This window comes from Urocitellus parryii, chromosome 4, assembly GCF_045843805.1.
Source record: "Urocitellus parryii isolate mUroPar1 chromosome 4, mUroPar1.hap1, whole genome shotgun sequence".
Classification (NCBI taxonomy): Eukaryota; Metazoa; Chordata; class Mammalia; order Rodentia; family Sciuridae; genus Urocitellus; species Urocitellus parryii.
In genome coordinates this window covers 74,124,785-74,149,658 of record NC_135534.1, presented here as the reverse complement: position 1 = coordinate 74,149,658, position 24,874 = coordinate 74,124,785, and the positions used below count along the sequence as shown (strand labels likewise).

The following is a 24,874-nucleotide window of genomic DNA, read 5'->3' as shown; positions in this document are numbered from 1 at the left end:
ACACCTCCATGACCTACCTTCTCAGCCATACCCCAGCCACCGATAGTTACCATCTAGTTAAACCATATCAGTGCATTAATTCATGATTAGATCCCAATTTGCATAATCTAATAGTAGGTTCTATTTTTCCATTAGTATTTCAAGTTCTGAATGTTCTTCATTGTCTCACATGTGAGCATTTTGGGGATAACATATATCCAAACCATAGAATGTTTTACCCAATTTTCATTTTCTTTTTCAGAGTTGTTTTGGCTACTATTTGTCCTTTGAATATCCATATTATGGATATCCTTATTGCTAGTATGTGGAGTACAGTTGATCTGTGCTTTAATGCTATATCTTGCAACCTTGCTAAAGTTGCTTATAAGTTCTTTTTAATAAATAAAAATTATTAAAAATAAAAATTCTTTTTCTTCCTTGTTGTAATGTATAGAACTTCCAAGACAATTACAAGTAGTAAGAAGGGACTTTCTTGTCTTGTCCTGAGAATTTTTTTTCAAAATCAGGAATAGATAATGGATTTGGTAAAATTCTGTTTCTGTAACTACAAATATGAAAATTGCTGTTCTTTCTCTTTAATAAGTTAATATAAAGAATTACAAGAAAAAAAGAATTACATTGGTTTATTTTATAATGTAAACCAACTTTATGCTCTTAGGATGAATTCTATTTGGTTATGGTACATTATCATTTTTATATTTTGTTGGATTAAATTTGCTAAAATTTTGTTTAGACTTTTGGCCTCAATATTCATGGGAAAATATTGATGTTCATTTCTTTTAATATCTTCATCTGGTTGGGGATTAGGTATTGTCAGCCTCAAAAAATCATTTGGAAAGTATTTTTTTCTCCTCTGTTCTCTGAAAGAGTTTGGGTAAAACTGTTTTTATCTTTTCCTTAACTGTTGGGTAGAATTTATTAGTGAAACCATCCAGGCCTGTAATTTTCTCAGTGGGATATTTTAATTTCAAATTTATTATCTTTAATAATATGTGGTATTGTTATATAGCTCCTTTATTTTTTTCTTGAATATGTTTTGGTTATGTATTAACACCAAATAGATTGCAGACCTAAATGTAAAACCTAAATAAAAGTGTCTAAAAGTGGAATTTTTTCATTTCATCTAAAGTGTCATATATTTTTGGCCTAAAGCTGTTTATGTAAGATGTTCTTATTAACTTTTTCATGTCTGTAGGATCTGCAGGAATGTCATTTCCCTCTGTCTTGATATTCATAATTTGTTTCTCCTCTTCTTTCCTTATTGGTCTTGCTAAGTTTCTCCTATCAATTTTACTGTTATTCTCAAAGAATCAGCTTTTGCTTTCAATGATTTTTTTTTCCATTCTGGTTTTTAGCAGTGTTTCTTTAATCTTCACACTTTGGCTCCATTTTTTTCTTCTGGTTTGATTAGGGTGGAAGCTAAAGTCATTATTTTGAGATCTTGTTTTTAAATATAGGTGTGCAATGATACATATATTCCCTTAATTATTGCTCTAAGAGCATTGAACAAAGTTGCTAGGTTATGGTCTGTTTTCATTTAGATCAAAATATATTCTAATTTTATTTTGATTTCTTCTTTGACTAGTGAGTTACTTAGAGTTGTGTTATTTTATTTCAAACCATTTTGAGAATTTCCAGAGATTGTTTTGTTACTGATTTCTAGCTTAATTTCATTGTGATCCAAGAATATACTTCCTCTGACGTGAATCCTTTTAAATTTATTAAAGTTTTATTTACAGCTCTGAATATGTTCTGTCTTGGTAAATGCTACACAAAGACTTGCCGATGTTGTGTCAAATACTCTGTAAAGGTGCATTTGCATGGTTGATTATCAATTTTGTGAAAGTCTTCTATATGTTTCCAGATTTTCTGACTATGTATTTCAAAAGGGTACTGATGTCTCTCAATACACTAATGGGTTTCTCTAACACTCTTTGTTGCCTGGTCACTCCAGAAAATCAACTCTACTTTTTTCACAAGTACTCTGGGTTGCTACCAGATTACCCCTCCATGATGTGGCCTGGAAGTGTAAGGCTGTAGGTCAGAAAATCACAAGGCACAGCTTGTTTGTTTCCTTTTTCTTAGAGTTGATTGTTTCTTATTGTCTTGTGTCCATTTTTGAAATCCACTCTTTCATAAGTCTCATCCTGTTTTCATAGTTATTTTAGGTGCTAGAATAAATCTAGGCCCTTTACTTCATTTTTGCCAAAAGTGCAATTGCCATGAAGTTATATTTAAATAAATCACCCACAAAAACTATTTAAATCCAGACTTTTCTGTATATGGCACCACCCATGGGGTAAGCATCACAAAGCGTGCAATCTAAGTTAAAGCATGACAGTATATTTAGATGCGATAAACAGGTAGCCTAACACAAGACATTGTGCTAACAGGAAGAAAACAAATAATTTTTAGGCCCCCAAGATAATTTCACATTGAATTGAAAATAAACAGGTTTTTAAATATTTATCTCTGTATTCTCTGTTTCTAGTACAGTTCTTTGCACATAGAAGGCCTCAATGAATGTTTGTTAAACAGAGTGAACTTGAACGAAGTCAAATATTTGATCAGAAAAATGTTTGATTCACGGTGGACCCCACTTGAATTTTTAAAATAAATATTTATATTATTTTTTATTTTTAGTTGTAGATGGACACAATAACTTCATATATTCATTTATTTATTCATTTTTATGTGGCGCTGAGGATCGAACGCAGTACCTCACATGTGCTAGGCAAGCACTCTACTACTGAGCTATCACTCCAGCCTCCCCTTGAATTTTGAAGTAAGAAGTTTTAGAACTTATAAATTCGATTGCACATGAACACAAAATATGTAATATATCTTAATAACAAAGTAAGTATCATTATCGAAATGATAAGGTCACTAAAGCCTCCAAAAGCACATCAATGTCCCTAAATTTTAAAGATATAGAGAGTAAAAATATGAAATTTGTTATTCAAAAGGTTTAAGGAAAGTCTCACCCAATTTCTGATTGATATTTGGTTAAAGATTTTTGTTTTTGTTTTTAAAGACTGAATAGCATTCAGGAGTAGGAAGCTACTAGTTTTTATTAAAGAATAGCCTTGGCCCCAGTTCAAACCAGAGTATTAATCTGGACATTTATTAGTTTACAGACTTTTTCTTGGCACCATGTTGTTTAACCAACCATTAATAGTCTCTTTCCCACTCTGTGCCTTTGGTCTACCTTTTATTTTTGTGGAGCTTCCCCCTACCTATCTTTCTCTGTCCAAATTCTAGCCAACTTCAAGCTTTAGTAAAGTGCTACATCTTCCTTGATGCTACCCTGACTTCCCTATGGATGAAATTTCTCCAATTGTTTATGATTATTTTATGCTATCTCCTTAATGGCACCTACAATTTTAATTTGTCTTTTTATTATTTGTGTTCATTTTATTATCCCCTCTTTAGGCTGTAAGTTCCTTAAAGGTAGATCAACATCTTCTATATTCACTTGCTCATAGAAATATCAAAAAGTATACCAAATGTAAGATGCTTCATAGGTTTGTCAAATTAGTGAATAAGCAAATGAATGCATGATTCAAAGAGCATCTTTCATGTTGACTTTTTATACACAGACTGTGAATTCTGTACTCTTTTTCCAGACAGTAAGGGAAAAAGGACCAGTTAGGAGATGCTTCTTAAATTAATAAATGAGAGGAACTGATGAACGAGAGGTGGAAAAAGCCACAAGCACAATAGAAGACCCAGAAATTTGGGGATTATTTGCTCAAGGAATTCAAAAAGGATTGGCTGAAATTTTAGAAGATGACTTAAGAAACAACTTTTATATTCCTCAGAAATTCAGAACATTTACTAGGGAAAGAATATTTTCGGGAAGCTGTGGGCTGGCTGGCCAACAGTGCACCAAGAAGCAGCATGTGGCTAGGGCAGATGGGAGCATATAAGGGCAGGAATGAGGCAGAGGAGGAACTGTGGGTGTGAGCTGAACAGAACACCATGAATGAAAAAAAGAGAAAGTTGGTTGAATTGATATTGAAAAACAAACTGTTTAATGACAGTAGCCTTATGGTATATTTGCATGAAATACAAAGAAAAAACAAATCTCCCTGAAAATCAGCCCAGGTAGAAATTCTGAAAGACCATCTCTACTTCCAGTTCCTTCAATTCAAACTTTAAAATAATGTTGATATCAGCCTTTGAGAATTTCACACTATAAGGTCATAAGTATGAACTAATCTACCATAGCCAGGATAAAAATGCATAAACACTAGGTAACACAAATCATGCAGCTCTTGCCAAAATAATACAGCACTTATGTTATTTAGCTATTTTCTACAAATTGTGCTTTGTTTTGTACTACTTGGACTTTCTAAGTCAATTAAATGCACAACTAACTCATTATGCTTTTTATTTGCCTCTTAACTTTTGTAATGGATGAATAAATATAGTCTTTGGTTGTGAAACTAGCCCTGAGAATATGGATTCCTTTGGAACTTCTTCCAAGATGCCTTACCTTTACCTCAGCAGTCCCATAGAGATTGTTAGGGCGTGTGGAACTTTACCTCCTTGTGTGGGCTGCTGTTTTCAGTGAATTATCCACTGAAGTGATTGTCTGTGTATTGTATATGTGAAATCTATATAGAACAAGAAGTAAACATGACTTTTCCCAGCACACAAGTAACACAAAATCTTCTAACTACTCTTAAATTCTAAGATACACAATTTGCTGTATTTTATATCCATAAAACCTTCTCCTGACTAATCTTCAGAGGCAATCTTCAATAAACAACCAGCAGTATAATATAGGCAATAATACTCTGTAGGTAAAGAATATATCACATTTCTATCTTAACTAACCAGAGAGGAGAATTGGAGATATTAAATGATTCTGTGAGCATGCATGTATTTCTCACATAGCAGACAAGGATAGGCACTTGCTGACATACATAATGTGTGTATGTAATCCATTCCCTTCCATTTTACTACTTTTATAAGCTATTCAAATTCTACCTCCATGGCCTGCCACCCAAATCTTCTGGTAGAAATATTTTTTCACATCTTTCTCCCTCCTACTCCTTTCCCCCCACACACTTATGGTATGTGCAGTTTCGCCAGACCCGTATGAAGACAGGGGAACACTGATGGGATTGCTTTTCACAAGTGTGGGAATGAAAATCCTTCCCAATGAAAACATCTGTCTCTGTTCAAGTCATGCCCAGTTATCCCCCAAAAGAAATGTTCTGATTAACTTTTTTTTTAAGCCTTAAGATAGCAGTTTGTGTAGCAGATCTAATTAAGAAGTTTATGTAACAGATCTGCAGGGTTTTTTTTTTTTTTTTTTTTTTTTCATTCTTCAACTGGGTTCTTTGAGCTCAGTTTGAGTGTTACCAGCTTTCGATATGCAACGGCCAAGTGCTTCCCGGGCTGAGAATTATCAGCTCTTGTGGGATACTATTGCTTCCTTAAAACAATGTGAAGAAGCTATGCAACATGCATTCATTCCGGTAAGGAAAATTTCTTTTTATTTTTATAGGGATTCTTTGATGTTTTTCTCTTTTATTCCCCTTATTTTATCTGTAGAGAAAGACACATATTCTATACATTTAAAGATGCTGTGTTCTTGGAGTTCTTGTTTAGGATAAATATATGTATGTTTTTGTTTATTCTATGTGGAATCTGAATTCTTAGTGACCAAACTGATGAGTGGAAAAGAATTAATAGTGGTCCAAACGCATTCATCCTACTAAAGATAGTGGTTTCTAATAGTAACATATACTAAAGAATGAGCATGGTATTGCCATTCTCATATTATTTAAAAAATAACCTGCAACATATATTTCCTGGTTGGTTCCTCCAAAACTACTTGGGATTGTTTGATATATCCATCTAGAGGTGATGGATTAGCTTTAAATTTTTTGCTTTCTGCCAATTTGAGTAAAATTTCCCTAAAGCATTTCTTGAAAAGTTTGTGTATTTACCAAAGTAGTGCTACGATAGATATTTGTAAACATTCTGATAGACTGTGTAGACATATAAAGTGAATTATTAAGTGAATCTGTATTATGTTTCATATTGTAGAACTGATGTTTGGTCTTGTAATTTATCCAACTAGAAGGACCAGGATAGCTACATTTGGTAGGCTGAGCTGAGGTAAATAGGACTTGGAAGAAGAGTATTAAAATATTTGACTCTTTTAATGTAATCTATTTTGACTGATTGAGGTAACCAATTAGGAATGAGAGAACAGCCTTAAAAACTAATGACTGCTGAAAATTATTCTGAACCTCTTCAAGAAAAGCATTATTTATGACATAGAAAATCAAGGGATATGTTTCTGTCAACAGTTGGAATGCATAAATCTTCTTTAAAGTTCAAGTTATTTCAAGTGTCTCAAATTAGAAGTCATCATATTTTTCTCTGCAACTTGGGAATCACCTAAATGTTTCAAAGACTACTATATTTAAAGTTCTTCCAACAGAACCACTATGTTCTAATCAGATCTCCAAATTGATCTTGACTATTAAAAGCATAAAACATAATTTTTCAGGAGTCTAAAAAACCAATGGTTGGAAGCCATCTAAATTATGTTGTTACAATAATTCTGTTTTGAGTTGGAAGTGAATATGTATAGTTCCTGTCTCCTGTCTTTATCAAATTCCTATTTCTTTGTTTTATCAAGAAAAGTATGATACTCTGTGTGAAGCACAAGCATCTGCTCCTTCCTGAGCCTTCTCTGGCCAGGCTTATTACTTTCTCCCTTCTTGGTTCCTTGTATGCACCTCTGACTTATTATCTAATTTTTTTTCAGTGTTTTCTTCTCTGTTTTATCCAATTACTTATAACTTCTTGGACAGAGGTGAAAAGGAAATCTGTAGAAAGGAACTAACTTTTTTTAGTTTTTTCTTACTTCCCATCTTGAACTCTTTGATTATAGAAGTTCTTCTATTCCCAGAGCCTAACACACACACACAAAAGAGACCTTGGTGAGCATGGGGGGAATGCCTGAATCAACTAAGTGTAGTCTCCAATTCCAGCATTTCCAGTTAAGTCATGGTATTTTTCATCGCCAGTTTTGCTTTTACTGACCTCATAAAATTATTTTTATTTAAATCCATATAGAAAAAAAAAACACTATGCAGTGGGTTTGTATTGTGGGCAGTGATCTGTTAATACATGGGATAGACCCTCATGAGAACAGATAACCTAAGAGTCAATTCTCCTAGTCCACAGGCTATTCCTTTTTCCATTCTAGTGCCTGTTCCCAGTTCCTCTACTGTATTCATACACATAAGCATACCCAAGGCATAGGTATCATTACGGTTTGAACTCTAAATGTTTTTTCAGAAGATATTGGAAGTTTTGTAATGTCTCAAAACTTCTCTAATATCTTCCATATCTTCATTTTATATATATATTACATATATATATATATATAAATTTTATGAAGACTTCTCAAATAAAATCTAGCCATTAGTAAAATATGATCAGTTGAAGATAATAATTAAGCCTCAATTTATTTTTGAGAGCGTATGTAATTTAGATTTCAGAGAAAAAGATTATATTCCCTACTTTATGCAGTTGTAACACAGTGTTACATATTTCAAATACTCAAACACATACATATATATGACATTTGTACTGAATGTCATCCATTGTTTATGATATCTTAGTAAATCCTACTGTGTTGATTCTATCATGTTAAAGAAATGACAATCTATATAGCTCAGTTAATTAAAATGAGTAATGATATAGTTGATCTTAGGAAATCTGACCTAAAATGTACCTGCTCTTTTATGCATTGATGTGAGTGTGGATTCCTAATACATCATTTGAAAACTGAACTACCTAAGTGGTCTGGACATCTCTCTCACACACAGTAAGCTGTAGAGCACAAATGGCTCTTCAGTCAGTGTGGCTCTGTGAATTAATAAAAAGCCTGACACAAGATCCACAAGCATGATATAATAATACAGACTAAAAGTCGCATTATACAATAAACTTAAAGTGTATGGACACCTGGCTAATGCTGTCCTAAGCAGTCTGCAGAGAAGAAGGAAACCAAACTAGGAAATCCTTCAAAGTTTTGAGGTTTGATCTCACAAAACAGAGCATGCCATATGCTGATGAGATGGAAATTAAAACTAAAGTGCCAAGCAGGTTTATCTTCTGGACCCAAGAACAGATTTACCCCTATATTTTAGCCTTAAGTGTTGACTGCTGTAAGCTCCTAAATATTTATTGAAATCATGATTTACACAAAACTCTCTCCTGAAGTCCTATAAGTTGGTTCCATCATTGTAGAGAGCATCTTTGTAGATAATCAGTATCTTTGGGTATCAGGCAAATCAAGGGCTTTGGTATTTCACAACTGATTAGATGGTCTTGTAAAAACAGTCCCTTAATTACTGGTTCTTTTCATAAAGACTTACCTGTGTTTTCATCCATTTATTAGTTCATTCAATTCATTCATATTTTATGGAATCCCCTGCTATTTACCAGCCTAGGCCCAAGATAAGTTGTGAACCCACTACTAACTAGTATGTGGCACCATCACTTGGTAAGTAGGCTGTATTGCCTCTTGACCAATGGTGCCGCACTCTTACTGCAATATACAAACTTTGTTTTCCTTATGTTGTTGCTAGACTCTGGGCTTCTGTCAATCAAAGAATAGTTGTGATAATATTCATTCACCCATCTCAAAAAAAATGTATTTGGCTCTAGTGTGAATGTCTTGCAGTTTGCTGATCACTGAGAGAAATAACAACAATAATAATAATCAGGAGGATCCCTGATTGATTTTTGTCCCTATGAATTTTCAAATGAACACACAAATCACTCTACTGTTAGATATAAAATATACTAAGTTCCCTTGAATTACCACAAGAACTTGTTTCATGGAAGGGTATCTCATCTGGGTTTTGAAGGTTAACTAGAATTTTGACTGGCAGTGATGATGGAAAAAGTGGACTCTTCAAGTGGAGTAAAAAATGTAGTCCATTTTCATTTGTTCATCCATTCAACCAATCTTTAGTAAATACTTTCTAAGTGCCAGAAACTATAATATGCCTGGACATACAACAAGAAGTAGAAGTTCACACTGTGTCCTGGCACATTTACATTCTAGTTGGAAAGCCAGACATTAAATAAGCAGTTACATATATCTCTATCTCAGTCTTTACTATCCTATGTGAGTTGTTTATTATATTCCTCACCATTGCAATTCAATATTGCACATATACATTCACAGATGCCTATTCGTTATAAGAATAATATAGCAACAGTAGGTATTTTTCAAAACCATTATAAACAAAAGATTCTTTTCAAACTATTTTATTGTCTTAAAATACAAGTTCAGATGGATGTGGTAGTACATGCCTGTGATCCCAGCAGCTTGGAAGGCTGAGGCAGGAGGATCAAAAGTTCATGGCCAGCCTGAGCAACTAAGAGGCCCTAATAAACTATCAAGACCCTGTCTCTAAATAAAGAAAAAGGGGGTGGGCTGGGGATGTGGCTCAGTGGTAAAACACCCCTGGGTTCAATCCTTGGTAACAAAGCAAACAAACAAACAAACAAAATCTGTTTTCCAGCAAACAATTAGGACATTCTGTGTGCCCTACACTGGGCAGATAACAGGATATAAAAATTCTAATGTATGTTCTAATGTATTTTACATATATTGTCTCAATTTTGTCAACAATTCTCTGATGTATGTACTATCATCTCCATTTTACAAACAAATTTCAAAGAGGAAAAATTCCTCCTTTAGTTACATAGCTAATAAATGGTAAGTCTAGGCCTTGAACTTAGTATCAAACCCAAATTCTCTTTTCTTATCCGGTTCACTACAATAAAAAGATAACCATTGAAGCCAACAACTGTAGCCTAGTACAATAGGAGTAGCAATTAAGGGATGCAAAAAAATCACAGTAAGGGCAGCAAGGAGATCTGTCTGCCTTCAATAAGGTGGAAGAATGACCCAGGAAGACTGGGGGAGAAAAGTCCCGAGTCACTCTTAAAATAGGGATTTCAGTGAAGTGAGAGAGAATGAATTGGCCTTTACAAAGGTACTAAAGGCATAAAAGAGCAATGGGAATGAGGACAAGTCACCAAGCTTCCCCAAGTTCTGGTCTACATCTCTGAGCATTAGAGAAGCAAGGTCAGGAATAAGGAAGACGAGAGGTGGGTCATTCATTTGAGATCAGGAATATGGCACGTAAGTTACAAAAAGAACACTGAATAATTCGAGCCCACAGACTAAGGTGCTGGACTCTTGGAAAGAAAATCTTTGTGTGTGTGTGTGTGTGTGTGTGTGTGTGTGTGTGCGCGTGCGTGCCTGCCAGGGATTGAACTCAGGAGGCTCAGGGACTTTTGACCATTGAGTCACATCCCCAGCCCTATTTTGTATTTTATTTAAAGACAGGGTATCACTGAGTTGATTAACACCTCACTTTTGCACTTTTGCTGAGGCTGACTTTGAACTTGTTATCCTCCTGCCTCAGCCTCCCAAGCTGCAGGGATTACAGGTGTACACCATCAGAACTGGCCTGGAAGAAAATCTTGAATTGGAGAAAACAATGACTTCCAGAAAATTGACAGCATTACCCTGCTGCACATAGCCTGGCCCACAGCTTGACAACTGTAGTGCCTAGAACTGAGGATGAATGCACAGATAGAAAGAAAGAAAAAAAGAAAGAAAGGCATTTTGAAAGAGAAAAGGGCAGGAGAAACCACATGGTTTGGAAGGAAGAAATGAGTAAAATAAGCCTGAAAAGAAGTAAGAAGTCTGGATTATGGCTTCCTGGGTCCTTAAGAACTTTTTTTCTTGGTTTCAGTCCCTTAAGTGGCCTACCCTGATATGCTTCCTATCCTTTTAGTCTACATAATAAATTTCAAATATTTTTTAAGCTAGTACAAGTGGCTTAATGTTCCTGCAACCAGGATGTATGTATCCTGCTGATGACGAGTGGCACAGTGATAAGATACAGACCCCAAATGAAGGACAGAACAGAGCTACAGAGACAACATGCCAATCAGCCGAGAGCACTGGGATTCTGTTGCGGGGTTCCATCCTTCAAGACTTAACTCACATCCCCTTCTGCAAAACTCCCCTCATGACTGGCAACTACATGATAAACCTCCCTCATTACTTCCACCCTGGTTAGCACCCATTCATGAAAAATGAGTAGATGATCTGTTTACAAACTGTATCAATCTTAATCCTTTCAGTGTCCATACTAAAGGCCTGTTATCATCATCTCCATTTTAGGGGATCAGTGAGATCAGGTGCCTTATTTGAAATCATACAGCCGATAAGACCTACATAGAATCCTGGCATTCTAACCCTCCTCCTACTTGCCTTTCTCCCTCATACCTACCATGCTCCCTTGCCCCTATTTCTCCTGTGTAGTTATTCTGCTTTGTATTATAAGCATTTTGCAGGCTTCTCTCATTTCCACGGAACACTGTAAACTCCTTACAGGGCAGGATCATGTGCTCTTTCTATTTTCTGCAGTGCCAGGTACAGTGACTCAAACATGTTTGATAAATGAACCTGTATGAACTTAAGAATGAGAGAACTTGGGCAGTAATGAGATGATAATGAGAGAAATAATCCTTCTTGTCTCAAATACCTCCTTAAGATTCTTCTCCCCAGCTCCACCCTTACTTTCGCCAACTCTGCTTTTGGTTCCTGGATGTCTGCTTTGAACCATCAGAAACTTAGGTCATCCCTAAATAGATTTGTTCAGTGATGACTGTTGGTCCCAGTTCATGGTGTTCCAAGTGTATTTTGTCCTTTCCGGATTCTAAATATTACTTGACTCATCATCCTCAATCATGTTGGATTCATTTCTCTATTTCATTCCCCTTAACCTCACTTTACATTTCCGTCTAGTACCATCCCAAATTTTAGCCTATTTCCTTCTGAAGAATATGAACAAGGCTATTAATGGAATTCCTATTAGTGAAGAAATAAAGATGAAACTTAATCTATGGAGACGTTCAATTTAAGGGGGGGGGGGGGACACTACCCTAGAAGTGACCTGGATAATTCCAACAACCTGAGACTGCACAGATACCTGGAGCTGGCTGGTAAAAAGGAATAGAACTGTCACTTTTGTTTTTAAACAAAAATTCGAGAGCCTGCTATTTTTTCTCCCTTGTAGAGTTTGCATTTTCATAGACTGCTGGTCTCATACACATCTGGAGTTTACAATAAACTAACACCAGGTGCAGGATGCTTTCCTTGTATCCCGGGATGGTATATTATGTAATGTTTTTGTTTGTTCATCAAAATGGAGTATTAGAACAGATATATGTTTTGTTACAATAGAGGAAAATCCATGTTCCACCATTCCTACCCTCTCACCTGCCCTACAAATTGCAAAAATAGGACTCCCAAACTTATTTTCTGCAGAATTGGGAAATAATTGTTCAGAGTTAATAGTGGTCTTCCTCCAAACATCATACACACATTAGACTCTCAAAACTTTTATTGAGTTATTACTAAATATATCATATTCCTTAGCTTCATTTAGATATTTTTAATTGGCATGAAGATACTTAAGAACAATAGGATTTCTAATTTTTATCTTGTGTAGAGACCAAAAAATGTGCTATACAGGTGTTTGCTATTGCCTCTGTTAGTGCTGAAATCTACCACTAACACTATTACCTATCTACCCTACCTATATTTATCTTTCTTGTTATAATTTTCAAAGCAGAATATATGTGATTATTTCTCATTACAATTTTGCCAGACAGGCAGGACAGGTTTTCCAATATCCTTCAAAGTATATGTGTGAAAGTTCAAGTTCAAAAAGTGATCAGGATCCGTAAACAAGACAAGCTAGTAAGAGAGAATCTCAAGTCTCATATACCTTGTGCTCTGAGTGAGAGTTTCTGCTAAAAGAAGAGGAGTCTGATCCTTGCTCTACCTTGTTAGCTTACCCAAGTTACTCAAATTCTCTGAGCCTCAATTTCATCCTACAAAAAAACTAAATACTATAAAAATGTTCCTAGAGTTGTTTACAGTTTAGTAAGACGTCAGTTAAATCCCCAATATAGTAACAAGTAGTAGTGGGTGGTGGTGATTGTTATTATAATTGTTATTAAATTTGTTAATTTTTAAATATTAACTCAAAAGTATACTTTTATAAATTTCATCATGTGTTTATATATGATCCCATGTGCTTCTCAAAGCAGCACATGAAATAAATATTTATAATCTTCATTTTTATGTATAAATAAAAATTTTCAGAAAGAATAAATAAACTAAGATCATCATAGAAGTAATAATCAGTGTGAAATTGTGGTCAGATGATTAAAAATATTTTTAAGTATTATGGTCTTGTTATGACATTTGAAATTAAATTAGTATTAAAATCATGAAGTATGTAACCTATTTATAGTTGGGTATAACCTTAGAGGTAATATATAGAGTTAAGTGGCCTGAACAGATTCTGCAAGGCTATAGTATTCCTGGAAGCTTCTTCTGCTGACTTTAAGTGCAGGGCTAGGAGCTCCTCATCCTATAAAAAGCATATGATTCAAGAATTCCTATCAATTTAGTGTAGACAAGGAGGATTCATGAAATGTATATTTTCAAATATTGAATTCATAAAGAAATTACCTCCTTTTCAGTTGTTTGGGAAAAAATTCTTGGTGACACAAAAGAAGGTTCCAGTGTGCATATGACGTTGCAATTCCAGTGGACAAAGTGGGTGAGAGTACAGAGGAGAGGGACCTCAGCCTGGGAATCCTTATTGCCCCCAATTTGTGACAGAGAACCAGTGCACCAGAGAACAACCTCCTGTCTGCCTTCTTTCTCTGTTCATTTCCTTTGCTGTCCCCCTGTCTCTCCTCTACCCACAGGAACAAACACTGTTCCTTCAACTTTACCCTGAAACACATTGGTGGAGCACTATGCCAGGGATGGTGAAAGCTAAATGAAACCAGCAGGACCTTGCTTTACAAACTAACAATAAGAAACCATCATAAAACAGAGAAACCAAAAGTTATATACTCAGTGCCACTCCGGGTAGCTAAGACAGCTGTGGGGCCAGGAACTGGTTGGCATTTTAAACCCAGAGATTTGTAGGCTCTTGGCTTGTAGAACAAAGAGGTTATTGCTATTTGATGACAATATACAAGCACATCTGCAGACTGTGTTTTCAGCACCAGCAAATGCCAACAATATTTAGCAAAACTTTGTTTTTCTAGTCACCTCTCCTGTTTATCTGTTCTTTCTCCATGGTTTCCCTTCTTGAAAATGATTCCAAATAGAACATTAATTTTGAATAAAAAATGGAGTTGGGGTGATAGTGAGACTGTTAGACATCAGAATTTTAAACAAGTAGAACTAAAATGTTCTATACCCTGTTCTTCTTTCAACCCAGCCTAAAGTGTCATCTTTCACAAGCAAGACTTAGAACATCTTATAGATCCATCATAGATAAATAGACCTATTATCAATCAACAATGATTACACAATAAACAAACTCATAATTCTTCTTGGTGTCTTTTAACATTTCCTCTCACGAAAAAAAAATGTATTCTAGACATGAAATATTTTTGGTGTTCTCTGTGACTTCACCAATGTTTCAATCTTCAGAATATGACTTAGCATCAAATTATGGTTAGTAGGAGGAAAAATGAAGGCAGGGAGAATTTTTCTTTTCTGGAGTTAAGGCTTACAAAATGTGGAGAAAAACAAGGATGTAAGAGCTTGGTGATAATTCAATGTTTCATGTTAAATCTTTTTGACTCTCTAATATAGAAGAGAATTGCTGATTATATGGTCATGAGGCCAGAAAGTTAACTGGCTAATAAGGAAAAATGTAGACTATGAACATAAAGCAAGAGGATCATAAATGGATTTTTGAGCTGCTTCATCTAAAGCATGCAAGACCCCATCATTCAGCTAATTCATTAGAAACCAATTTATGCCATGATCCTCATCTAATTTAATTTTTGTCTTTTATTTCCTCATGTCTGTCTTGCCATCATCTCTTCTAAATTTCTCTGTCTGGATGATAAAAGCAAGAAAGTTATTTTCCTGAAAGAAGAGTTGTACAGCATGCCCGCCTTCTTTTTCTCCAATATTTCCCACCAGGGTAAAATTTACAATGAGTAAAATCAAATATTTGATGAGACATGAACTTTTAGAGGTTATTCACTTCACTCTTCATTTCTCAAATGTAGAAGTAAATTGGTGTGTGTGTGGGGGGGGGGTCACTAAATTACCATTATACCCTAGGTTACTGAACTGGTGGATCTATAGTCTTGTCAGTCTTGCCATCTTTTTACTAAGTATACAATTTCATGATTGAGTGTAGTTACTTACAGGGAGATTGTGCCTGATTTTTAATAGCCATGAAGGAACTTACCTGGGATGTCAGGTAGATTCCATTACAACTAACTTAAAATATTATTTTTATATCATAATATATGGTTATAGAATATAATATAAAAGTTGCATTCATTTTTAAGATAAACATGAGACTTCAAATAAATGTCCAGTTTGTAGTGGGTCTTTGGGGATATACCTTCACATTCATCTGGAAAGTTTTAAAAATGCTATAGTTGGCATTTTATTTTTTTTGTGATTTTGAGTCCTTAGCTTTTCCACAAATTCCATGGTTCCTCTCATCTATCCATCCTCTTGAACCAGGGAATAGTAACTCAGGGCAGATAACACTGCCAGCATCTGCCTTCTTTGTTCCACACAGTCTTGTGATAAGATAAGAATATGGATTTGGAACCAAGATGAGTGAACTTCAATTCCACTAATCATTAGTCTAATGATCTTAGGCAAGTTGTGCTAACAGTTCCAAGCCTCATTTTTCTCATCTATAAAATGAGCTTATTTGAAGTTTATGATTCATAGGGTTGTAGTGAGGAATAAAAGTTACTGGGAATAAAGTACCTCTATTTGGTTAGTTTTTCCTTAACTTACATTCTATAGTTTAGAATTTCATGTCTGTGGTGCTTGACAAGGTCCAGAGACCCCACATGGACACCACCCAACAGTGTAGTAAAGAACTAGTCATCAAAAGGAAGCATGTATTGCTTCTGTCTTCCCATTTCAGTAATTCTCAAATCTCAAGGCTTACTCACGTATCTTCTCTGTTATTGCTGTGCTTCTAGTTCCGTGGGTCTAAAAATCAACTAACAGTCACCTTTGGTGTGCATTTCATTTGCCAAGCACTGTTAGAATATAGGTAGGGGTATCTGGTAAGGAAATGAAATAAAATATTACAGTTTTATCAAGGAGATGTAAATATAACACATAGACTGATTAGCCATTAGCACCATGTTCATTAGGAATGTCAGGGATTGGTGCTTTTACAGAACTTATTTAATAGGTATAATTCAGTGTGAGCTGAAATGAGATCTGGGTGTGTGTGGAATGCATAGATTGAGTCCTAGATTGATGAGTGGGACAAATTTATGGGGAGCTAAAACATTAGATTGTCCTAGTGGGATAAATACTTTGGTCTAGGTTGAAAAGTGTGGGAATTACAACTGGTTCAAGTTGGAAAAAAGGAAGAAATAATAGCAAAGACATTGTTGTAGGCACCAACAGGTGTGTGTTGAGAGTAGTAAACTCCTGGCCCAATGGAAGAAAAGGAGAAGAGGAAAGTAAGCCAAACAATAATCATTTACAGATCATTCATTATATGAAAGGACCTGATTCACATATTACTGAAGAAACAGAAACCTACCTTAGCCTAAAGAACCAAGTTATTGATAGCTTGCTCAGAATAGTGGTACCTAAATCTGGACAATACAACTGCTAAGAGTGTAGCTGTTGGTAGCTTAGCGACAGGGAACAGACGGTAACCACATGGCTCTTTCCAGGAATAGCACTACATGGAGTGAATCAGTGAATTAAGTAGATATGTTTATGTGGCATGGGACACATTGACTAACCACATCTGAGATTTGAAATAATGGCTCCATTTTTCATGGGATCTTCAGAGAGCATTTGCATAAAGAAAGTAGTTAGATTTGTAAGAGCTCAGTGTGAATCAGTGGGATTTGAATTATCATGGCTTAATGGTGAAAAAGAGAGGATTTAAGATTCAGAAGCCCTGGAGTTGAAACCCAGATTTTCTTCCCTCTAGATGTCTCATTTTGGTAATTTCACTGAATCTCTGAGCCTCTGTTTATCTATGGACAAGGGAAATCATACCAATCTCTCTAGGGTTATGTAAGGAATAAAAAATAAAATTCAAGTAAAAAATTATTTGCCTAGCACACAGTGAGTATTTAGTCAATTTTAGTTTCCTTTCTTCTTCCTGTAGAAATTAAATGATCAAACGTGTATGAACACCATTTAAAAATTATAAAGCATAATACTGATGCTTAAAATAATTATCAATTTGGGTTTCAAGGTTGATCTGCAGATCTGGCTTTGATGAGTTGTTTATTTTAGCTGTGTATACTAAGGGCAAGGAAGAACATGACAAGGGTGCAAGATGGAAGTCTAAAGAGTCTTCAAAAGTAACAGTTCAAGCAATTTCAATCTCTTGATCCAAGTGGGACTGATTCTAGAGAAAACTTAGAAAGAACACTGTTTTTTGCTTTTTGCTCTCTTCTTTCTGTGTCTCATCCTCCAGGATGCCCTGTTTTGTTTTGGTTTGCCTTTTTCTTTCTTTTTATTTTTTGCATTTTAATTGATTTTTAAAAAGATAAATGACAGCAGAATGCATTACAATTCTTATTACATATATACAGCACAAGATTTCATATCTCTAGTTGTATATAAAGTATGTTGACACCAATTCGTGTCTTCATACATGTACTTTGGATAATGATGTCTATCACATTCCACCATCCTTGCTAACCTCCTGCTCCCTCCCTTCCCCTCACACCCCTCTGCCCTATCTAGAGTTCATCTATTTCTCCCATGCTCCCCCTCCCTACCCCACTATGAATCAGCCTCCTTATATCAGAGAAAACATTCAGCATTTGTTTTTTGGGGGGATTGGCATCTTCACTTAGCACTAGCTTCTCCAACACCATTCATTGTTTTGCTTTTTTCTGAACTGGGTTAAAAGAGATGACCAACTCAGCCTAAGGTCTTTAAGATGTCATGCGTTTCCTGCAAAATATTAGAATATGTCATATCCTAGAGGAGGATCAAATAGTGATAGGAACACTTTATTTCGTATTGGTTGAATATTAATGGTGGGTTTTCAGGGATCAGGGAGAGAATCTGGATATTTAGGAAATTGTAATGGGTCCAAGAAGTATATGTTGTGCAGTGCATAAAGATATGCACTTTGCAGCCAGACAGGTGTCATTCTTGGCCTGTTATTACCAGCTAAACTTTAGGAAAGTTACTGAACATTAATTTTCATATCTGTATAGTAAGGATAGTATTGATTTCACTATTATGAGAGTTTGGGCAAGCAGAGTTGAGTTGAGCTGAAGAAAAACACAAATCTGCTTGTCTTTCTTGCTATTTTCTGAGCTAGGCTGGCTATAAGGTAGGTAGGGAACAATTGGTGCATTTTATTAGCACTAGATAGAGTGACCAGGATTTTAGTTTCCTCCCAAGTTGTTCCCTTGCGACATCTGCCATAGCCTTTAACTTGGATTAAGCCTGCCTTGCTTCACTGCTCATGCCACTCAGTGCTGTCGCCTCAGGGTCCTCACTTGTTGGGTGCTCTATCACTTGCAGGTTAAGGGCAAATGACAACTCACAACCATTTGGTGATACTAGTAGTGATGACTTCTAGCTAGGCTGAAGTGTACCTACCTACTTAGTCTTGTGGATGGGGAACATGAAAAGAAGAAATTTAAAGAAGCAAATTATAAACGTGGGAATACATAAATAATCTTATATTCATAGAGCTCTCTTTTGCTTCACCTGCGTTATTTTTCCACCTAACTTCTTGAGAAATAGGTTAACTGGAAAATAGCATTGTCCCATTTTTTAAATGGGGGTTTGCAAGAGATTAAGGGACCTAGAAACCCTGTGAGGATTAGGGAATTGAATTTGAATCAGTACGGTGAGAAATTTCTCTTTAGACTGTGAAAGAGAAACTCGTAACTTTCCAGGCAAAAAATAGCTGTTTTTTTTTTTTTTTTCCCCAGTCTGGTTGCCTAAAAACACTCAAACAAAGAATTCAGAAGATATTGAGGTTACCATCATGGGCTCCTGGGCTAGAAAGTCAGGGATTTGGAAATTGTGGTACCTCCTATATTTGTTACCTTAGGCATGTGACTTAGTCATTTTGGGCTTTCTTCCCCTCTTCTCTCCTTCCTTCCACCCTCTGTCTCTCCCTCTCCTTCTCTCCTTCCTTCCTTTTTTTTTTTTTTTTTTGCCGTTCTTCTCTTAGTTCCTGTCTTTTAATGTTAATAAAATGTTTTTCTTTGAACATTGTGAGAATAAATGCATATTTGTTCTTCTCATATTTGTTTTTCACTCTCTCTCACACAACCACCAATATGTGTTTAATCAGTCATTTGCCAAACAATTTCTCCAAGGAAACTCCTCAATCACCCAGCATGTGCCTGTGTCTTTAGACATTTCCTAGTTGTGCCTGTTGTAGGCATCCACACCATGCACTGGGGCACCAGTAACTGGAGTAAGGAGAAAGGAGGAGGGTTCCTGGACCAACCAAGATCGCAGTGCACGAACAAATTTGGCTTTGAGCTAGTTTAAAAAAAAATTACATCCAAAGAGATCTGAAAGATCTGATAAAGTCTGATTTCATCCCAAGAGGCAATAGAATAGGAATCTGGAGTCAAACTATTTGGGTTTGCAGACTTTGGGAAAGTTTTTTAAACTCTGTTTCCTCACCTGAAAGTTAAGAAAAATAGTTCTTATCTCATCAGGTTGTATGAGGATTAAGTAATTTAATTTAAATAAGGTAAATGTACATAAGAGCATGTGGTTATAATTGTCCATCCCAGTATTAATGTTCCAGGGGAATCTAGATATGGCTGGGCTATGGCACCACAGGTTTCAGGTAGTGGTAATTGTGGTTTCTTGGTAAATACTTCAAATAGGAGTAAGATTGTGTTAGTCATCTTTTTTTTCCCCCCCTGTGACCAAAATATCTGATGTGAGAAAGTTAAAGAAGAAAAGATTTGTTTTGACTTAGAGAGGTTTCAGTCCATGATCTTCTGGCTCCATTGTTTTGGGCCTGAGACAAGGCAGAACATCATGGCAGATGGACATGGCAAAGAAAGCTGCACAGCTCATGGTGGCCTAAAGCAAAAAGAGAGGAAAGGGTTGGGAATAAGAAATACCTTTACAGGACATAGGACATTCCCCCAGTGACCTAATTCCTCCAACTAGGTCCTACTTCCTATCTAATGTCATCAAATTATTAATTTATCCATGGGTTCATCCACTGTTGAAGTCAGAGCCTTCAAGAACCAATCAGTCCCCCTAAAGCCCCAGCATCACTGCATTGGGGACCTAGCCTTCAACACATGAGACTGTAGAACACCTGACATCTGAACCATAACAAGGATTCTGCTAATATCAAGGGATGTGGGGCTGTAGTTCAACAAACTGTAGGAAAGGAGGAGATTGAAGAGGATGCTTTGTTCTGTCAGAAAACAAGAGCACAACTCAAGGAATGGAGGAAAATCCTTTCTCCTAACCATGCCACATTTTTGTTTCCAAACTAGGTCAGCATGATGGAGGGTTAGTGAAAAAAGCTAACAAAACACAGTTATCTTGGATTCTACCTTGGCATATCCAATTCAGTGCTTAATATTTAGGTTTTTTTCAGACCTGATAGAGTATGTAACTCCAATATTCTACTTCCTTGACCAAAATCAGGGAAATAGTCTGCTGAGGGGTCATGCTGTTGTCTACCATACGTATGTTTGAACTGTGAAACTGAAAGGGTTTGCATGCTGTCTTGTAGTAGCTACACTAAATCAGATGACTTACCTGAGGTTCTAGGACCTCCAGTGCTTGCTGGGAGGCAGGGGTCGCACTCCCCCCAGCCCACACATACATACAGAGAATGGGAGAGCAGGGGATCAGGGAGAAAGAGAAGCAGACAGAGGCAAAGGACTCATTTTAAAACTTTTGGTGCCTTCCATTTTGTTTCTAATCATCATGCCATGACAAATATAAAAGTCATTTATAAGGCCTATCTCCCTACAATTAGAAAAAAGTCTTGCCCATTCAGGAGTCTTACACTATAAGGATGAAAAGGTAAGTTAGGGTACCAGCTCCAACAGCATCTTTCATGTTATTCTTGACATTTTTCCTCCTACTTCATTTTACCTACTGAAACCACCTGCCTTCTACTTGCTTGTCAGCTGAAATCCCTGCACAATTCCTAGTCTTATAAACCTTACTAGTCACTAGTGATTGTTGTATCTAGTTTACTTGATGATCTAGTGGGTTTCTCTCTTTTTCTATTTTGCTTATCAATAAAGTTTAGGCACAGGCCATGGTTTTGTCTCTTGACCTACCCACTGGTTAGTCTGCACTCCTAGGCATAAACTTCCCAGAAAGTGGCCCTTGGCTGCCCGGATGCTATACTTCCCTGCCAATATCTTCCTTGAGGAGACATCTTCACTGTTCTTGGCTTGGTGACCTAAAGCTGACTTATGTCAGAGGCATTCCCTGTTCTGGGACTTGGCCAATACCAAGGAGCAGCCATATCAATGGTCAGTATCAATGAATTCTTTCTAAAGTGTACATTCATTATATCGTATTTTATTGGATTATCTTGATGACAAGCCACAGAAGTTTATCGCTTTCTAGCATAAACCAAGTTGCTGATGTAATATAGGAATGTTTAGTATCCCATGAAATTCAAGGACAGAAAGGTAGCTGGAATTCATGAATAACTTTATCTCATAATTTAAATTTCATCAGCATTCTCAACACTTGCTTTTGGCTTCTCTGTGATTAGCTTTATTCTTCTTGCTTTCTGTAAACTGGCTTTCTTCACATGGAAGAGAATGTAACATAAAAGGAAAACCACTTGCATCTTATTGTCTGGGTCACCCAAGGAAGATTGCTTTTCTTAATCCTTTATAGTTTCAAAAGTGCCTGCCTAGATTTACATAAAGACAAGCCTTGAAGTTTCTGATTAAAAGGAGATTTTGTTTTCTTTAGATTTGTTATGAGTCTCTTTCCAGTGAAATGAAACAAGCACCTTGAAGAGGGAGGCTGAAATCTGCTGAATCACTAGTTTGATTTAAGGGTTCAATTAAAGATGATATCCACCATGAAGAAAGAGGGCATATGTGCCAGAGCAGCATTTAGTGTTAAGAAAAGGCTTGGAAGGAACCATCAAAGTAACCAGGAAATTGGATTTTAAGACTCAGAAACCAAACTAGATCAAACTAGGCACGATTGCTTATAATTGCAAAAGTGAACAAAGAAACAAAATCCAAGCTGAACCAAGGGAAGATCTGACATTACCAATTGGTGAGAAAATGCACTCATGGTACACATTTGGAATTCTGCTATACTTTGTATTGCTACCACTTGGATCTTAATTATCTGCTGATAGATGTGTTACTGAGTACCTAAAATATTCTAAGGAACTTCTATTAAAATCAATCTGGAAGTGTGGGAGAGTCCTGCAGCACACCAAAGGGAGAATTTCCAGAGACGTTGGTACAGCTCTGTAGTGGTGTAGCACATTTTTCCATTTTTCATATGAGCCCACCACGGTGTCTTTTTTGGCACTCCTACCAGGGATTGCCAATGTCAGGTGTGTGTGATGTATGTATATGTTCATACAACCAATGCATCCTGCTGGTTCATGCATTTGTATTGACTTTTAGAAGTGCAATTATTAATTGTGACTTCTGGATGTTTTTAAAAGTGAGAGGGGGCAAATGGTTTTCATATACTCTAGATCTTATGCTTCAAGATTCATGGAGTCTACATCCTTCAGTTATGAAATTATTATTATTTTATAAAAACTGATTTTTGTTAAGTAATGGGGGTGAAATAAAGAAAAAAATAAATATTGGATATTGGAAAAGTAGAGTCTTGGTAATATAAGAGATTCTTGGGTTATCTCAGAAATGTTCAACAAAATTTGCAAATATATGTTATCTTTCTTTGTACCCTCATCTATACTTTATAGCTATATTTAGTCAGGAATTCCTGAGTACTTACTAAAATTTTTCTGGGTATATAAGTACTGTGGAGAATTCTGGGGAAGTATATGATCCTTGTCCATTTTTAAACATATAGTCTTAGTGGAAAGAACCAATTTACATATAGGAAATGGCAAATAGCATAAATATAGAAACATTTTTAAATGGCATTGCATATGAAATACAATATGGACATAAATTTTAAGTCTGAAATTTATTATTTTATTACATTAATATAATCTGTAAGAAGAAAAACAAAAGATAGGCTAAAATCCCCAAATCAAATTAATACACATTTATTGATCAAAGTTATATGAGGTAATAGGGGGAAATATGTAGCAATTTGGAAAGTTTTCAGTTTAATCAAAGATATAAGAAACAATTACTTCCATGAGTCACAGGAACCAAGTAGAAAATAGAGAGACCATCACAGCTAGAAACATAAAATTGTAAAAACAGATACTAAGGCTTCATAAGAGTGCTTTTAAAATCTAACTGCAGTACCCTGAGGCCTCTGTTGCCTTCAGGATAGTCTTTGATTTGGGTCTTCTATGATACTCTAGCATAAGGATCTTATATCATTTATGATACAGCCAACAAGATGCTGAGATCATGGAGCAGCTTAATATGGGGCAAAGGTGGATTTTGATACCAGAAAGGCCAATATTAAAATTTCAGTTCTCATTTCCCCTGAACCTCAATTTCCTAACCTACAGCATAGGGATAGTGATAATAATGCCTCATCAATACGGTTTTCTGGTGATTAAATGCAGATATATCTATCTATATCCTTACACATGTTAATTTTCAACAATTATTATTACCTTTGACATGATCTAATTAGGCCCTTTGAGTGCAGCTTCAGTCACTAAATAGCATTGAAATCTCTGAGATAAGTGGCTCATGAACCATCTAACAAATATCTTTATGATAATCTATCTTTAGAAACTCTTACTATTAATACTATTTAACATTAATCTTGAAATTTAGCTTCTGAAGCACATTCAAATATATCACCTCTTTGACCTTCAACCTTTATGAAAGGTATTTACTATCATTTCCATTCTACAGAGGAGGAAAATGAGTCAGAGAGGCTTAGAGGACTTGGCCCAGAATCACACCACCAGGAAGTTGCTGAGCTCTCAAATCATGCAATTGAGAAGTAGCTGAACCACCCTTGAGCCCAGGTCTTCTGACTCCAAACCTCATATCCTTCTCCCTACACCAAGTATCTCTCAGCAAGCACTAGTGTGTGTGTGTGTGTGTGTGTGTGTATGTGTGTGTGTGTATGTGTGTGTGTGTGTGTGTGTGTGTGTGTGTGTTGTGTAATCTTTCTCCAAACCCCTGTTTATCCACAAGATACTTCCCATTGATAATTATGAATATATAACAAAGAACTGGTTGACCCACTCTGTAGATATGTAGGCCAAGTTTATTTTCACCATTCCCAGTGTTTGGGGTTAAGACATGGAATTTTGTTTTGTAAAACCTGCTGGATTGTCTTTTTTCCCCTACTGTTTGATTAGGATTCCACAGGCACAGATTGACATTAAAAAGCTGTTAACTCCAGAGGGCATAGCTAATGAAATGTCCCAAAAGTTGTGCACTTGCCAAAACACCGTATCACATAGGACAGCTCTCGATTAATCATGATGAGAGTATTTCCTCTATCTAAATGAAATCTGTAATTTGGAATGGAGATTAAAGATCCTTTGGGGAATGGAGGGAAAGTTGCTGTGAAAATTCTAGAAACTAGAAAATAAAGATAGATCTGCTCAATATTCAT

General features: G+C 35.9%; 1 protein-coding gene across 11 annotated transcripts in view; it reads left to right on the top strand.

Moving 5' to 3' along the window:
* Dlg2 (discs large MAGUK scaffold protein 2) overlaps positions 1 to 24,874 on the top strand; it is a 2,013,368-nt gene that overhangs the window by 1,288,567 nt on the left and 699,927 nt on the right. For 3 of the 11 annotated variants that reach the window (XM_026384682.2, XM_077797651.1, XM_026384681.2), the window contains exon 1: positions 5,385 to 5,489. The exons of the other annotated variants lie outside the window; for them this stretch is intronic. In XM_026384682.2, coding sequence (XP_026240467.1) covers positions 5,385 to 5,489 — 105 coding nt within the window. Of the gene's footprint in view, positions 1 to 5,384; positions 5,490 to 24,874 lie in introns of those variants that run through there. 11 annotated transcript variants of the gene reach the window in all.